This window comes from Marmota monax, unplaced genomic scaffold (genome assembly GCF_021218885.2).
Source record: "Marmota monax isolate L192 unplaced genomic scaffold, Marmota_monax_Labrador192_F-V1.1 WCK01_AAM20220418_F8-fsc00378, whole genome shotgun sequence".
NCBI classification, from domain to species: domain Eukaryota; kingdom Metazoa; phylum Chordata; class Mammalia; order Rodentia; family Sciuridae; genus Marmota; species Marmota monax.
The window spans coordinates 805,739-823,314 of record NW_026693516.1 but is presented as its reverse complement, the minus strand read 5'-3'; the positions used below and the strand labels follow the sequence as shown (position 1 = coordinate 823,314).

At 52.8% G+C, this 17,576-nt stretch overlaps 1 protein-coding gene and 1 long non-coding RNA gene across 2 annotated transcripts; one reads left to right on the top strand and one right to left on the bottom strand.

Moving 5' to 3' along the window:
- Window positions 1-1,950: 1,950 nt before the first annotated feature.
- On the top strand, window positions 1,951-3,121 carry LOC124102262 (proline-rich protein 7-like; the record flags this gene model as incomplete). Its single annotated transcript, XM_046458489.2, has 2 exons — window positions 1,951-2,186; window positions 2,352-3,121. Coding segments are annotated over 2 exons (658 nt in total), but the record flags the coding sequence as incomplete, so codon positions are not given.
- Window positions 3,122-8,307: 5,186 nt separating this feature from the next.
- Window positions 8,308-15,256, bottom strand: LOC124102251 (uncharacterized). Its single transcript, XR_009228106.1, has 3 exons — window positions 14,185-15,256; window positions 12,967-14,040; window positions 8,308-11,076 (listed from the first exon to the last, which is right to left on the bottom strand). It is a non-coding gene; the product is annotated as an uncharacterized LOC124102251 (long non-coding RNA).
- Between the last annotated feature and the right edge of the window lie 2,320 nt (window positions 15,257-17,576).

The window sequence follows — 17,576 nt, the reverse complement described above, 5'->3', positions numbered from 1 at the left end:
TGGGTCACAGGCACTCTGCACGCCTAGTGCTGAGCTATTCGCCTCAGCCAGCAGAGGCGCCAGTCCCCACTGGTGGCTGGAGAGGGGAGCTGTGGGCGCCACCCCAGCTCTGCAGCATGGGCACAGACTTGAGTGACAGCCACGGAGCAGGAGCAGTGCAGGGCAAGGAGCCTGCCCCCGAGCGGCTGTGGATTCCTGAGGCCCGCAGTCATCCCCACACAGCTCAGACAAGCCCCAAGTGACCGCCTCCCACAGCCAGGGCATGCCTGGTCCCCAGTGCTCCCTGCTGGCCACCCGCGGATGGAAGCCTCTTCGTCCGCCTCGTCACTGCCTGAGTGTGGCCGCCATGAGCTCGGATGCCTCACAGCCAGGTCCTGAGTCTCCGAGCTGCCCGCCCCCAGCCACCGTGTCTGTGGGTGCCCAGGGTGTGCGCTCAGGTCAAGGACTTGGCTTTCCCACTAAGCCCAGAGGTCAGGGAGGGGCCCCTCAGCGGCCACCTACCCAGGAGTGGGCTGTCCCGCAGACCAGGGCTCTGTGCTGCGTTGAGCCTGTCCAGGGCAAGCTCTGGAGCCACTGTGCTGGACAGGCTTTTCAGCTGGACCCCACAGGACCAGACCAAAGACCAGAATGAAGTCGCTCCCACCCGGTCCCCCATCCGGCTGAGATCCAGCCACTAGGCGCCGTGCCGTCAGGAGAGAAAGGGGATGGCCACATTTCCCAAACGCCAGTTGCGCTGGGAGACACTGCGAGTGCCCAGGGCCACCCGGCCTGGACAGCCTGCTTTCCCTGGCTCTGCCTCCTGCTCTGCGTGTGGGAAAGGACGCTGAGCGCTGTTCTGTGTCCTGCTTTCTTCAGCCCTCCCTGTCGTAAGGCCAAGTCGTCCGCCTGGTGCCCCCGACGCCAGCTCAGTTGTGGAAGGGAGTGCTGCCCAGGTGCGGAGTCACACACAGGCACACCCAGGAGCCAGCTAAGATCCTTAAATGAAAGCCTCAGGACCCTAGCCGCGCTCTCCCTGGAGAATGACTAAGGACCAGGCTGAGCCCACAAGCTCCTGGGAAGAAGGTCTGTGAGCCGGGCCTTCTGGATCACAGCGGGACACACCTCCGTACACAGTGTGGTGGCTTACAACACCTGAATGTTTAAAAGACAGCAGGCTTAAAAGAAAGGAAAAACAGGAAGACTGTGAATCTGATTTTAAACTTCATGTTCCTCATTCTTATATTTCTGCCACGGTTCCCTCATTCACCCCTTTTAGCATTTCACCCTGTCCTGCGTTCACCAGGTTAGAGAGGCATTTAAAGAATGCAAGCTTTGGGGCTGGGGCTGGGGCTTAGTGGTAGGACACGTGCCTGGTATGTGTGAGGCACTGGGTTCGATTCTCAGCTCCACGTATTAAAAAAAAATAAAGATCTATCAGCAACCAAGAAATATTAAAAAAAAAAAGAAAAAAGAATGCAGCTTTGACGCTCCCAGGAAGCTGGGTCAGTGTTAGCACTTTAGTGTCAGTAGATAATAACCAAACCTGTGACACGTCACCCCACAGGACCTCAGCAGCCACCAGGGGACCCGCTCCTTCCACACACAACACGGCTCACCACTGAGCTCAGGGGACGAACAAAGACTACAGACCCTTGGCAGCCAGAACGCAAGCACTCTGTGACCCAGTGAGCCACTGAGGAAGAATGCCTAAGCCCAGGTCTCCGGCCTGTCCCCCTGGTGGCCTTCCCTCGGCCACTGCTCCTTGACCCTATATATGCACGGGGTGTTCAGCAGAGCAGACCCTTCATCGAGTGCTTTTTTTTCTAAATTAGTTCCTCCTCGTGGACAAGAAAATCAATCCAGCTTTGTACTTGCCAGGAACTGCTGTGTCCGGACCTCTGTCTCGTCACTCATCTCTGAGTCCCTGGCAAAGGTCATTAGGTCCATCACAAGGGATCCATGAACCACCAGGGGTAAAGGGGAGCGGCCACCTGTCTGGCGAGGCTGTGCTGCTGCGGGCAGGCCCCCAGGACTGGCTCCGGACGCTCCAACAGAGTGGCTCCCGCAGCTGGAGGGCCCGCGCCACCAGCACCAGCACCCAGGGACCCCCCGGGACCTGCCCCCCACAGAGGTCAGGCCCTCAGAAGATTCTTCAAAAACAGAGTGGCTCCCCGGCCAGCGCCCAGCTGAGACGCCCACGGAGCCAAGTAGGTGGAGCGGTGCTGCCTTAGGTCTCATGTGTGCCTTGATGAGTGTCATCTCCAAAGGATGAATGGACACCCTCTGCCCTTGGGGGGTGCCACCAGGGTTAGGTCCACCTGGGCGCCACAGGGTGGGCGACTCTGACTCCTAGCCCCTCTCATTGTCCACAGACAGGTGGCCCGGGTTCTACCTCACGAGGGCCAGCTGCTGGAGCGAGAAGTGCAACCTGCCCTGGCCGCCGCCTCCCGGACCCCTCAGGCAGGAGGACACCCGAAGACACCCGGACACCAGTGGGCCCCTGCGCCCCACCCGGATCCCACCTCAGGGACTTCTCCTTGGACACGTGCCCCGCCCTGCTCTCCTCTGCTCTCTCTCCCACCCTCTGGGGCAGAGATGCTTCCCAATAAGCTCTTCATCCATTCACGTGTCCCATGGATCTTGGAATAAATTGGGTGCTCCGTGGGGATCAGCTGTTGTGTTCCTTGGCCGCCTCCTGGCAACAGTGGGAGAGTGGGTGGTGGTGTCACAGTGGGGAAGGTGTAAGGGAGCAGTGACAGGGAGCCCTCCGGAGGTCCCCAAGGGCAACACGTGACCCAGAGTGGTCCCAGGGGAGGAGGCTGGGTGGGGGGCAGAAAGGCAGACCTTGTGCCTGGCCTGACACTGATGGTGCCCGGTCACCACTTTCAGAAGGGAACCCTGGACAGAGGAGCCACAAGCCCAAGCCCATCCTGGGGGGACACCCAGAGTGGCACGAGGAGGCACCGTGTCGCAGGCCCCGGGGGCAGTCAGGGTAGAGCTGTGGGTGCCTCCCCCAGAGTGGCTTGGAGGCTGCCGCTTGGTCCCTCCTCTGAATGTCCCTGCCAGGGCCTGGCTCTTGCCCTGGTGAAGCTTTATCCTCTCTAGTTCTTCGGCTGCATGGGACAGTCCCTGTGAGCTTCCTGACCCAGGGACGGGCCCTTCAGCTTGCCACCCTGAGCTCCCCAGGGCTGCTGAGCAGGGAGCAGGACCACCTATGGGTGGGGGAGCTGGGGCGCAGGTGTGGGCAGGGGAGGGTGTGTGGTCAGAGCCCCCAGCCCACAGGAGTGCAGGGCTGGCTGGGAGGAGCCGTTTTCCGGGTCTAGTGTTTGGAGTGAAGCGTTTCAATCCTGTAGTAGATGTGGCTGTTATGTGGTCCCCACCCCTTATCCCTGGGTGGCTGATGTCACAGAGTCACCTTGTATTTGAGGTGTGATGGGTACACAGATGGTTCATGAGTATTTCTTTATGAATTAGTCTCTTACATGTGGAGATGATAAGTCAATTATGTTTTATACTTTGCAGGGACAGTAACTGTTGGTCCTTTGAAGACAGGCCTTTGAATACTCCTCTGGGCTCTTAACCTTCTTCCACTCTAGAACACGAATATCCTTTGAAATAGCAGAGGTGGAGATCCCATATACTCAGGAGGAGAAAACCAAAATTTTTGTTCTCAAGTAAGAAAAATATTCTTAAAAGTCATAAACCAGGGCCATTAACCCAAGGAAAATACAACTTTTCTTTTAAAATGAAGACTGACATACTTGTGAGTTTAGTGGTGGGTATCTGCATCTTGGCCAGGAACCCCCACCCAGGACCAAAGGGCGCTCTGGGATCCCCACAGTTACTCCCTGGAAATCACTCTCACCACGTCCACTTGGTGCTGGATCCCTGTGTGTGAACGTCTTCTTCAGATAGTGTGTCATGGTCTCCTGGTGGAGGATTCACTTTGACCTTTTTTCTTTGGTCAGTGTTCTCTGGGCAATGAGAGAGGACCTCAGCTCTCCAGGAGGGCACTGCCTGGAGTGGCAGCAGCGTGAGGCTTCCCCACTAGAGGGCGCAGGCAGCTGCCCTGAGCCGGGTGACTGTCTTCAAGAAAGGCTGGGGCTGCAATTGGCCTGACCCACTGGGGGAAAATGAGAAGAAATGGGACTTTTCTGCAGCCTAGTTCCTTGGTTAAGTTGCGACCAAAACCTTACGAGTAGTATTCAAAACGTGCCCATTGAATTGTCATGCAAAAATAGATCATTTGAAAGTTTTTAAAAATAAGATTTTCCCACTTCTAATCCAATTTGGTGTTTTCCTATGATTATAAGAAGTCGGAGCTGAATTATTTCCTATAAAAGTGACTTAAGGGGGCTGGGGTTGTGGCTCAGCAGTAGAGTGCTTGCCTAGCACGTGCGAGGCCCTGGATTCAATCCTCAGCACCACATATAAATAATAAATAATAAAATAAAGGTATTGTGTCAACTATAACTAAAAAATATTAAAAATAAAAAGTGACTTAAGAGATTCACCCACGGGTTTAACAGTGGCTACTTCTGAGGCAGTGACTCGAGAGACGATAAGCTGTTCACTGTTATTCAGCACACCTCTGTGTTATTAGAATTTATAAGAACACCCAGTTTTTAATTTAAGGAAAAAGAAGTTAAAGAATCAGTTACAAGCTGTGTGCATGTGCACACCCGTGACCCCAGCACTCAGGAGGCTGAGGCAGGAGGACTCAGGAACTTTATGAGACCCAGTCTCAAAATATAAAAAACAGGTGGGCAATGTGATTCATTGGTAGAGCACCCTGTGTTAAATCCTCCAAAAAAAAGAGAAAAAGTTTGTTTTAGCTTATGCAAATATGAACCCCAAAGTTACAAACTGTCGTTTCACATTTTGCAGAAGGTATGTGAAAGCCTCCTTTTAATGCTTGAGTTTTTTTCTTGATGTTGCATTTCTGAGGTTGATTTACAGTGATACATGTCTTGCAGTTCCTTCATTTCAACTGTGGAACAGAATTCTATGTGAATAATGTGAATAAAACACTTTTTTCTAGAAGTGGGGACTGAACCCACCAGGTGTATCCCAGCCCGTCTGTTGGTGTTTTGCGACTGTGTTGCACTGAGTTGCCCAGGCAGGCCTAGGACTTGCCTCCTCTGGCCCAGCTGGGGTGCCTACAGCTTTATGGACGCTGGATCCCCCTAGTCCTCCCCGACCCCGGGTATCATTTTATTGTTTCCTATCTTCAAGGTTCAAGAACCTCATCTTCCTTTTGCCCAGTTCCTCTTCATGCCAACCTCAGGGTCGAGGCCCCTGATGCACTTGCATGTAAATGAGACAGAGATGATGCCTTCTGTCCAGTCATGTGGACAGATGGGCTGTCCGAGGGGGCTGGGCATGTTTGTACGCCAGACATGCGCTGTCCCCTGGAAAGTCTTCTTTATCAGGTGACTTTTATTCAGGGGGCTCCCTGCAGCTCGCTCACACTGCCCTGGAGAGCCCAGCACAGCCAGCAGCCAAGCCTGTGCTGGTTTCCTTGGCAACCATCTGAGGGCCAAATCCTTGAATCACTGCAGGACCCACAGTGAATTCGGAGCTGGTGGGAGGAAAACCCCTCTTAGTCAGAAACTTTTCTCGAGGAGGACAAAATAGGTGGAAAAGTAACAAAGGACACCTTTAAGTTGCTTGTAGAGGACACATGCTGCCCCCAGCTGAGGGAGGAGTCTTGCCTCTCTGTCCTCCCGACCCGCCTCCTCGCTCCTTCCCCTGGTCTGTCCTCGCTGCTGTTTTTGGCTAAAACTGAGTCCTGTAAGTGGTTAGGCAGATTCTTCCCCAGGTTGATCTTCAATGAAGCCATTAACACAGATCCATCTTTCTTAAGCACTCAAACACTGAAAAGGAGTGTGTTTCTGGATATCAAACCCATAGTCCATTTTTTAAAATGTACACGCTGACTTCTATGTATTCATGATGGCACTGAGATCCAACTGAGTGTGCTTGACACTGGGCTACATCCCCAGGTCTTTTTCTTTTGAGACAGGGACTTGCTAAGTTGCTTTAGGGTCTCACTAACTTGTGGTCATCCTGCCTCAGCCTCTGGAGTCACTGAGATTACCGGGATGTACCAACGCACTCAGGGACAGTTTCTTGGTAATACTATATCCCAAGTTCTCAAAGTGATGAATAAACGACTTCTAACTCTACTAGTAGTAGATTTCCAGAAGTGCTCCAATCCTGTTGGGCAGTGTTGGGGCCAGGACATCACCCACCTCTTCCGAGCTCAGGAGGATGGGCATCTCAGAGGAACACATGCCAGTGTCCAGGGCTCAGGGACATGACCTGGCCCTCCACCCACCCTCCTTCTTGCCCCTGACAGCTGGTAGCTCTCTGATTGGAGAACTTTTAGAGTGGCCAACAGTCGAGCTCAGATTCAGATGCATCCTGGATTCTGGAATTCAAAGAAAGGAGGGTTTTGATTTGTTTTCAGGGATTGATTCACCATGTGACTGGGATGGGCTGGGCCATTTCTGGTACCCAGGGCCAGGAGGAAACTCTGGGGCTTTTTCTTGTCCTGCCCTGCCCTGCCCTGCTCCTCCTGAGCCTTCTCACTTTCTGGGCAGAGGAGAACAGAGTCCAGCCAGCCTGTCACTCCACTGAGCCTCCCATCCGGACCTCCCCTAAGAGCAAGGACTGCCAACTGCATGACAAAGGGTGGGGGTGTCCATTGGCCCAGTGCATAGGAAGGTCACCCCCGAGCCAGGGGACAAGATGAAGAGTATGGTAGTCCTGAAACGGTTTCCAAAGTGCATTCAGTAAGAGCTCAGAATTGACCCACAAGGTGGCCGCAGTCTGTGGCCCTGGCTCTGTCCCCTGGTATCTTGCGATGACCCCAGCAAGTACTTGAACTAGATATGAGATACACTATGTAGATTCGAGGTCATTTAACAATATCAGCTGAACTAAAGGAAGTCTGCAACATCTCTAAGTTTTTTAAGATATTCTTAAACGTTTATAGTTAAAATTTATAAATTTATCAATAGTGTGCTTTGCTGGTTATAAAATTTGTTGGGAAACCAGTTAGATGATAATTTATATTACCTGTTTTAGGATGTGATGCAGGCTATAGAAAGAAATATTTAAGAGCAAATTTAAGAAGAAATTTCTTGTTGTAAATAGAGATTGCATGTCTATACCAGTTTGATTTTTGAAATATGAGCCAAAATTACTAAAGTAAGAGAATAACAGAGTAACAGTTTTAATATAAGAGATTTTGTTAAAATAATAATGTTACTGAAGAATATCAGACTGCTTTGAGAAAGGTCATGTTAGGAGTTTATATCAGAGTAAGTCTGTATCCTTGAGGGCTACAAATAGGAAAAGTGTAAACTTCTGAGCTCTGAATTGAGAAGAATAAATTGATATACTTTTATAAAATTTTAAAAGAAAAGGAATATAAATATAGTTTCTACTTCCTTTTGTAGTTTCTCCGTAATCGGCTTTTCTTCTAACAAAACATAGCCATTACTCCTCCCTGAAAGAAGCAGAGACTTCTGGAAGGCCAGTCATGGGGAAATGAAGTCTCGCCTTCAGGACCGGAAGGGGGCTGCAGGCCGGCGGGTCTTCCTCAGTTCCCAGTAGGAGCTGGGAAGGAGCAGCTCCCTGGGGCCCAGCCAAGGGTGCCGGTCAGTGGGGGAGATGGCCCTGACTGACTGTCTGCCAGGCATTTGTCAAACCCCCTTTACTTACATGAAGCCTCTTCAGCATTCTGTCCTGGAGAACTGGGGGGCAAGCCTACGGGGGGATGTCCTGCTGCCTTGGCAAGCAGCCAGGGCTTCCGCCTATCAATACAGCCCCCGTGCCCACTTCAGGAAGGAGGGAGGGGTGCCCCAGAGAGGGAAGGCCGCAGCGGGCAGAGGAGCGCTCGGGCGTTACTGGTGTCCTTCTGTTGACTCGCAGGGCTGGAAGGCTTTGGGCCATCTGCCTGGGAACACCGTCCTGCCTGTTCTATGGGGAAAGGTGTTCTGGGTTCTGATAAGCAACTTGTGAATGAGGTTGCAACACTTCAAACAGATCCAGCTGCCTTTTTGGTCAACTTGCAGGCACGGGGTGGGGGTGGGGGTCCTGTGGTGAGACATGGGGGCTAGGCTTCCTCAGCAGTGGCTGGCTGGTCCTCCCAGGGTGCCCCAGAATGAAAGTGTAGAGGCCTCTTGTTCTTAGCCTCTGCCAGGAAATCTGTACTTGTGAGCAAACCATGCTAATCTGAATCTAAACCCTTGTTCAGCTAGCAAATGCAAGAGAAGAGGAAATCATTCTAGAAATGACCACATTTTAATCTGGTTTAAATTAGACCACAGTATGTGCTGTCCTGGCTTTCAGTGTGTCACAAGTCCCCTCCCCAGAACCCAGGTGCCCAGAGCAGGACTGATGGAGCCTCTCGGTGCCTGGGCAGTGACCACGCAGGCCGGTCCCTTGGGCAGCACCCTCCTGGCTCGCTCTTCCCGTGTGTGCCTTCGGAGGCCCAGGCAAGCGGGCAGCCACGTGGGGGAAGCTCATCTTGGCAACAGCAGAGGGGCGTGAGGGCACATTCGAGGCCCCGGGGTCATCATGGTGCACAGCCATTTCCCTTCATTCTGCTCCCCTGAGCAAGCTGCATGGCTGGACCCAAAGTCCAGGGGTGGAGAAATCCACTGCTCGGTCAGTGGGTGGCAAGAAAGGAAGGCCCTTGGCAAAGGGCATGGACTCAGGGAGGGCCGGCGAGGGGAAGCTTGATGGTGGGGATTACACTGATGATGTGTCCACCACGGTGGTCATTGGCCTAATGGACTTGATGGACCTGGCTGTTGCGTGCTGCAGGGTCTGTGTGACTGTGCAGGGCTGGGAACAGGGAAAGAAGCAGGGCATGTCTTTTAAGATCCGAGACTCCGGATCAGAGAGGATTTGGGAAGCTTAATCCACTGGTCCTGCAGAGGTTGCTCCAGCCAACAGAAGCATGCGGGGACCTGCCGTCGGTCAGGTTGATGAGAAGTGGGTACCTGGCAGGCAGGAGCACACAGGGAGGTGACTGCGGGGTTTGGTGCCCCTTCTGACAGTTTTGAGGAGCCCCAGTTATCTGGCGAAGTCTTAAGAAGGACCGTGACATGCGGGGGATAAGCCTGGCTGGCCACCTAACTGGGACACACAGAAGAGAGCAGGTGTGACTGGGCCTGCAACCGGGCAGCTCTGGGTGGAGGGAGACAGAGGCAGGTGTTGTGCTGTTGGCACCTCCCAGATGGGCTGGCTCCGTCCATCTTTCCTCCAGCACTGGCTCCCCAGCCCTGCCTTGGCTGCTGTGCGTGAGTCTTCAGCTCTTTGGTTGCTGAAATGAGCTCATGACAGTGGCGTTTGAGAGTCAGTCCCTCTCTGCATCCTGCTGGTTTGTCTTCTCCTTCCTCTACCTCAGGGTAGATCTGTCTGATGGACTGAGGAGGCTCCAGCTGCATCTTCTCTCTTCTGGCCGACCTGGAGTGGGACACTTCTGGTCAGTGTCCACACAGGCCGTGTGGAAGCTCAGTATATTTTGCCAACAAGGGGCTTCTTCAGGTGAAGCTCCCTTGGGCACTGGCCAGCTTGGCCACCGATTCTAAGTGACCTTCAGTGAGTGGCATTTAGCTCTCAGTGCACCTGCCTCTTCACCAGAACACACACATATGCACACGTGCAAACATGTGCACACCGGCACACACGTGTGCACGCACACACACATGCACACACACATACATGCACATTGCCAAGACGCAGCCCAGTCCTCATCCTTTAGCACATGGTTAGGCCCGCAGGCCTCCCCATGCTCTCTCTCCACTCCCCCATTCAGGACCATGGCCTAGGCAAAGCGCCCTCCCTTGAAGCAGGTTCCTATCGTGGGGATATAAATGTCGGTCTCCTCTTGCAGGCACCCCAATCTTTCCAAGAAATCCTAAATCTGCCCTTTTGCTTTCCATCAGCTTTGGGGAAGGGAAGTTGAACCCCATGCTCCCCAGTGCTGCTCAGTGCTCCCCAGCGTTCCCAGTCGAGGGTTAGCCGCCATGGGGAAGGCCCAGGATTCATGAGAGGAGCAACAGTGTGGCTGAAACCTGGAAGACGCGTGTGGCTCTGGGTCCTCCTCGTGTGGCTCTGGGTCCTGGCAGCTGTCTGGTTGTCAGTGTGGGCCTCCTTGCTGGTGTGGGGCTTATCCAGCTGTCCTTCAAGGATCTGTCCTGTTAGCTTTGGGGTCGGGCCTAACGTGGCTCAAAGCTGGGCTCTGCTACTTGCTACGGAGCCTGGCTTTCTTCACCGGTGAGTGCCACTGGGCCTGCTGCTCAGGGTCATTTGATGATCAGATGAATGACACATTCCTGGCCTCCACCTTGGGGGCACTATCTTCTCACCCGCTGCCTGGACCTGACTTGTGGCCACCTCGGTGCCTGTTCACTCACACAGGTTCAAGTGTGTATGTGGCTGTAAATGCCAGGCCTCTGACAGCTGCCCTGGAATCCACAGCTCTGTCCCTGGAGGGATATGCGGGGACTTGGGACATGAGCAACCCTGCAACACTCCTCAAGTCCTTAGCTACCAAGGCTCCAGGTGGGGACTGCTTCCTGCAGCAGGGTGTAGGTGTAGCCTTACCAGAAACTCTCCAGAAGGCTCCCCGTCATTTCAGTCTCTGTTTCTATAGAAATGACTAGGATGAAAGAAAAGGAGGATTGAAACAAAGAAATGCGATTGTTTTTATGTCTTACCATCAAGAACACCCTTTGAATTAAAATGAAATCATTCAAACGAGAATAAACAAATTTAAATAAAATCTTAGTTTTGATGTTGATTTCTAAGTGGAACTGGGTTTTACCTGATAAAATCTACAAAGACAAATCTTTGCCCTCAAAAATCATCAGCTGCACATAACCGGCTCATGCTGTGACAGTTTCCAATATGGGAGATTCTCTAAGTCCTTCACAGACCGAGAGCTTTCTAGGTGGCAGGAACTCCGTGTTCAGAGAGGGGAAGAGGCAGCTCAGTTATTCATTCAACAAGTTTGTAGAGTTACGTAAAGAGTCTCTGACCTTTTTTTCCATTGCTTTAGAGTCAAGAGGTTGAAGTCTAAAAGAGAAATGAAGTAAAAACAAAATCACACTCAGTTCTCTCCCTGCTGGTGCCCGGTTGGGCAGCGCAGCTGCAGCATCAGCCTTTGAATCCACAGCCGTGGGCAGGCTCCTGAGCGAGCCCCAGGAGCCCAGCTCCCCGCGCTGCGTGTGTGGCCCACAGTGGGTTTCTTACACACAGACCAGCAGCAGGGGACAGCGAAAAGCCTGGGATTCATTTAGTTGGTCCCCAAAGAGCCAGGAGAGCGCCCATTCGTGCCGTGGGTTAGGGGCTCCAGGAGATGCCCGCAGGACTCCTGGGTAGAAGAACTGAGGACATCCTGTCCTGGGCGGAGGACGGCCACAGAGCCTGCCTTTCCCTCCAGCCTGCCTCTGAGCTCAGCATGCTGCATTCCCAAAGCACATTCCACAGCCGTCCTTGAGAACTGCTGCAAGCCGAGAAGAAACTGGGTTACCAAGACACCAGGGACAGTTCCACATCCATGCCACTGACCCACTGTCCCCAACAACTTGGAAAGATCTGCCGTGTGTGCTCTGCAGGGAAAGTCTACAACAATTCGGGAAAGCTTGGTTTATTGCTTCCCTGAATTTCACCATCTCAAAGTCTCCGTGGTTCTTTCCTGATTAACCAAGGCACCAGTTATCTGTCAGATTAGCCACCTCACCAGTGTCTGCAGGTGGCTTTGGCAAACAAATCTGCGCAGGCTCTGCTTGCACTCACTGTGTGCTCGTGGGCTCATGGTGTGTGTGCACAGAGCTGAGAAGCTGCTGGGAGGCCGGACCTGGGGTGCTCTCCGAGCTGGGACTAATGTCTACCAACACACATAGGCCCAGCAAGGTCCCGTGGGCTTTATTCACACACATAAATAGATGATGACCAAGGAACTGGACTAACAATAGCATGTTGGGACTCAAGGTAGCTCAGAAGTCACTAGCACAAAGCCTCATTTTATTAGTAGTGAAATTCAGTTCTTTGTATCAGAAAAAGTCGTGAAAGAATGTAAATGGGGGAAAAAAAGGAAAAAGGATCATGGGGTGTCCTGTGTAGCACACCCTTCCAGGTTCTTAAGACTTCAGTAAGTTGTAGAAAACCTATAATAATGCAAGTGATTCTTCTCCATAGAAAAACAAGCAAATATTTTCACATGGAATAAACGGGTTATGGCCTTGTGGTTACGCCCCAGCTTTCAATCTGCTTGAGAATTCATGTCAGCACTTTTGAAAGGTTTGTGTCATCTTACCGACTCCCTCCTTAATTAATAAACTCAATAAGACCTTGGCCACATGCTTTGAATGAGACTCATGGTTTTATCTTTCAAAAGCATCCTTCATCAACTCCCTGTGATATCCGACCAGAGTGCTGACCGAGGGTGTTGACTGCAGTTGCGCTGATAAGACCAGCCATTGAGCCTCCACCCTTCTGAGCCCCGACCGTCCGGCTGGGAGCCGAGAGCATTGCTAGGGGAGCCTGTGGTGTGTGCAGAGAGCTCCAAAGCCGGCACAGTGGACACGAGGGCAAAGGAGAACGCGTCTTTCTGACATGAAAGAGGCAATTTTGAGTTAAAGACAATTAGGAAGCAGAAAATGGGGGAAATCTCTCTATCCTCCACTTTTATGCCAAGAGATGTCTATCCATTCTTTCCAGGAAAGACTCCACTCAGAGAATCCACCAAATGAGGCTGCAAACAGACCTCACCCCACTTGTTCTTTGTTTCTCTTTGGTACTGGTACACCACTGAGCCACTTCCCCAGGACTTTTCTTTATTTTGAGACAGGGTCTGGCTACGTTGCTTAAGACCTTGCTAAGGTGCCGAGGCTGGCCTCCAACTTGCCATCCTCCTGCCTCAGCCCCCCTAGCTGCAGGGACTGCAGGTGGGCACCACTGTACCTGCTCAGTTGTTTCTTCATACATTCACTTCCCACAGTGTCTTGGCTTTGGAGCCTAAAGCTGTTTCCCTCCATCCTGTGGTTCCTCAACACAAGGGTTGCTCTGGGTTGAAGGTGCTGTGTGAGCCAGAGTTCCAGGTCACCGCTTTGGCTTGTCTGTCCCTGAGGTTCCCCTGCGTGGTGGGCATGTGTGTGTTAATTAACTTGCTGGCTTTTCTCTTGTGAATCTGCCTTGTCCCGTGGGTTTTTCCCAACCTTGAATTCATGAAGGTTTGGGAAGAATTACATTTCGTCGCCACAACAGCCACCCTCCTTGTAACGTATCAAGAAAAACGAAGACCCTGGGAGAGCAGAGGATTAAACCACCTCAAAAAGGCCATTTTCTGTGGATACCTCTGGAGTCTTCATATGCCAATGTCCCCTGGTGGTACTGGAGAGGAGATGTGCAGAATGTCCCAAAGACATGGGACCTCAGATCCGTTAAGATCATGTTTGATCAGGAATGACAGGAAATTCTAAAATATCACTATCTTAATGTCTTAAACCAGATGAGAGTAAAATTCCAGAGAGAGATAGTGCCGGGCTACTTTGGCTCTTCAGGGTGTCAGGAACCTGGGGCTTCCACTGTTGAGACCACTCAGTCTGGGTGGCCCGTCCAGAAGGAAGAGGGATGCGTGACCTGCTCCCCCAAGGACACGTCACTGAAGTTGCAGAGTGAATTTTGCTTGTGTCCTGGTGATCAGAACTCAGTCCCACGTCCATGCCTCACTGAAGAAGAGTCTTGGCTGAGTTGTGCAGCCCACGGTGCCATTTCTATGAAAGGAGAGGACAGGGCCACAGATCGTCCCTGGATGCTCTTTAATATTCATGGAGCACTTGACAAAATAAATGGGTAGAAATGCTGCTGTCGATCCAGACGTGGCCATCAGGGAACAGAGTCCAGGGAAATCCACTGGAGAAGCTTGGGAAGAGGGTCTTGATCTACCAAGACGTTCTGGCAGGAATCTGAGGCATGAAAGTGAGAATGGCGGTGCTGTCACTGGAACCTAGCCATGGCACTGATTCACACGGAAGCCTAAAAAGAGGAAAAAATCAAACATTTTGTTCACTATAAGAGTGACTACAAATCAGAAATAGAAATTTAGTTTTCCCCTCTGCAAGAAAGGGAAGAAGACTGCCCCACCCAGCCCCTTTCCAGAGTATTTAGGAAAAGTCGTACTTGTGAATTCTTCTCTGGCCACTTGAACTCCAGTATAGACATCTTGAAAGCTAATTAGGCGTCCTGCCCGTTTCACATCCCGGGAGCGTTTCCTCGAGCGCCAGGGCACCTTCTCTCGGAATGAAATCATCTGGAATAATGCAGAATGATCTTGTTCAACTGGTGCTTGGGGTCGAATTCCTCTTCTCACCCAGTGGCTGAGCAGTGTCCCATGTGGTGTCGTAATTGATCAGAGCCACGTGGAGAGGCTCTGCAGCCTCTTCTCAGTCAGGAAGGGCTCCTTTCAGGACCGGCCTCCTGCTGAAGTGGTGGAAAGGGCTCCCCTCCTCGCCTGCTTCCCGTCAGACAGGAGAGCGGAAGTCACTGTGCTGAGCTGTGCGGGATCAGGGTCCCCCCAGGTCACGCTGGGGGTGAAATCAGATCCCGGCCCTGTCTACAAGGACAGGAGAAGGCACTCAGCTGCTCCATGGTTCTACTGTGATTTACGTCAAAGGGGTTTGTTACGGAATCAGAATCGAAGAGTAAGACCGTGTGAAGGCCCCAGGTGGAGAGGAGCTGTGGCCAGCCTGGGAGCCCAGCTACTCGGGAGGCCAGGGCAGGAGGACCACAGACTCGAGGCCAGCCTCAGCAATGTAGCAGCGCCCTGAGCAACTCTGCAAGACCCTGTCTCAGGCTGAAAATATTTTTAGAAAAGGATGGGGATGTGCCTCAGTGTACAGTGCGTGCCTAGCATGTAACAGGTCCTGGGTCTGATCCCTAGCACAGGAAAAACAAGAACCAAAACAGAATACACAAGCCCACCCATCGGAAGACCTGAGGGTGCGGAGGCAGCAGCACCCTTGGCCCTTTTGTGAGGGTGCTGCTGGGAAATGTTCTCTGTGAAGCGTCACCATCACTGAGCACTTGTCCCTATCCGGCCCCTGAAGCTGCCACAGTCACAAGCACATGCTTTTCTCTCGAAGGACACGTGATGTCAATCAAGTCCTTCAGTTCAGACTGCTCTTCTGCCTGTGTCCTCCAGTGCACGGTGGAAATCACGTCCTGAGCTTTCAGAAGCACCAGGGTCAGTTGATGACACCAGTGAGAGCCAGGAGGAAGGCGGGAAACAAACATGGCGGCTTTTCCTGGGACTGAACTCAGAGGCGCTTGACCACCGAGCCGCATGTCCAGCCCTTTTTATGTTTTTTTTTTTTTTTGAGACAGGGTCTTGCTGAGTTTCTAAGACCGACTTTGAACTTGTGATCCTCCCGTCTCAGCCTCCCAAACCGCTGAGATCTCAGGCATGTGCCACCACACCTGGCAGAAGAAAACTACATTTTTAATCCTGTTTCGACTTCTAAGTGAACAAAAGGGGAAGGATCCGTGCCAAGGCTCCAGGTGTCCAGGGCCGGTGGCTGGCTCAGGCCATGTACTGGCCCTGCCCGCCCCACCACCCAGCTGTGCACACCGCTGTGACGTACTCAGAAATGAAGACTCTTTCTTGGCGACTATTTTCTCTTTTCTTCTCCCCAGTTGTAAATACCATGGAACTACTGCACTGCCCCCTGGAGAAGGCCTTCTGTAGGACGGACTGGCCAGGGGCAGTGGGTCCCAGAAGGACTGGCTGCTACTGGACTTCTCTGCTGCCTCAGTGCATCCCTTGGCCTGTGGCCACTTGGCCCCCGGCTGCTGGAGCCCATGCTGTAGAGGTGGGCGTGGCACAGAGGGTCTGGGCTCCGGAGGCGTCAGTGACCGTTTCTTTGGAACAACACCACCAATGGTGCCACCCTAAGAAGTGCCAGAGGAGGTGGGGCTGGGGGGCGTGCCTTGGGGGTACATATTCTGTGCTCATTTTTAGGTGCCAGTCTCCCTTTCTGCTTCCCGGTGCCATGTTTGAGTGCTCTCTCCCACCACACATTCTGCCATGATGTCCTGCCTCACCTCGGGCCCCAGGCCTTCTGTGGACCGAGACCCCTGGAATTAGAGCCCAAACAAACCTTTCCTCCTCCAAAACTGTTGTCATGCCTTTTTGTCACAGCTACAGAAAAGCCGACTAAAACACGTGTCGACCACCATCTGCTTTTACGTGAGGCACCTGTTACGAGGCTCTTGTCTGTCTGTCTGTGTGAATTCAGTTATTCCTACTCAGTCTGTGAGGCTCTGCTTCTCCAAGTCGGTGCCTAACAGCACCTGCTCCGTCAGCCACGACATTCTGTGAGAACAAAAGGAGGGTTTCTGTTGTCACTCTAGAAGGCCACCTGGGGGTTGGCTTAGACAGATTGCACTCCAAGTCCAGGACTCATCTCCCTGAACAGGTAGGAGTGAAGGGAAATCCCCCCTCTACCCTGAACATTTGCTGGAATAAATAGAGACAGATTAAATAGGAGAAGAGACAAATCCGTTAACGTGCGACAGGGGCAAAAATCAAAGCCCGAGGGAAGATCCCAGGGTGCGATTATCCACTGACCCCAAATCATCTGGAGCTCCCGTATCCCTTCTTCCACGGGGGAGGAAGATGGCAATGTCAGGTACGTAGGTGACTTCAGGGGCTCAGGGAGCTTGAGATCTCAGCAGGGGCCTGGGCAGTCTGTTTGGCCTGTAGATCCCACAGGACTTTGTAAACGGTTCTCTTTGGACAGAAACAGAGAACAATGATGGTTCGGGTGTGTGGGCCACCTGTGTCCCTCTGCAGTGTGAGGGAGCTCAGCCAGTTTACAGAGGAGACAGGGTGACGGCCACCTTGCCGGGACCTGACTGTCGCAGCCCCAGGAACTCTGCAGAAAGCCGTCCCTGCCCTGGGAAGGTCAGCAGGCCCTGACTCGGAGGCCCAGTGCGAAGGTTCTGTGAGCTGGAGGGCTGCATCTGACCAGGAAGGCCTTGAGGCCGGGCCCGGCTGCGGTTAGGTAGGAGGGGGTGCTGTCCCAGGGAGAGCGACTGAGAAGTGCTGGCAGTTTGGGGGGACTGACACACCGTCACAGGAATATGAGGGCACAAGGAAGGAAACCTCATGGTCCAGGCTGCAGCGCTGACACTGCCCGGTGTCGGGGGCTCTGGCCCCGCTGTCTTGGTCAAGCAGGAGGCCCACAGGGAGCCCCCAGCTGCTCTCAGCGGCTTCAGATGCCTCGCGTTGAGTTGTCTGCTTGGTCCCCGCTCTGTGGGACAGCAACCTCAGGCGCACTTGCAGCCACCTGGCTATGACTCAGGGTTCCCAGGACCCTTCCAAGAGCAGCGTACAGCTCCCTGTGCCTGATTTACTATTGCTGATTGATTACGACGGCTGTTTTAAAGGACACAAATAGATAGCTTGAGGAAGAGACTTGCAGGCTTGCCAGCCAGCCCCCTGGCACCTCCTTTGCATGGACACCAACCCACAGTCTCCAGGGCCTGTGGGTCAGGGCCTGCTGAAAGTTTCA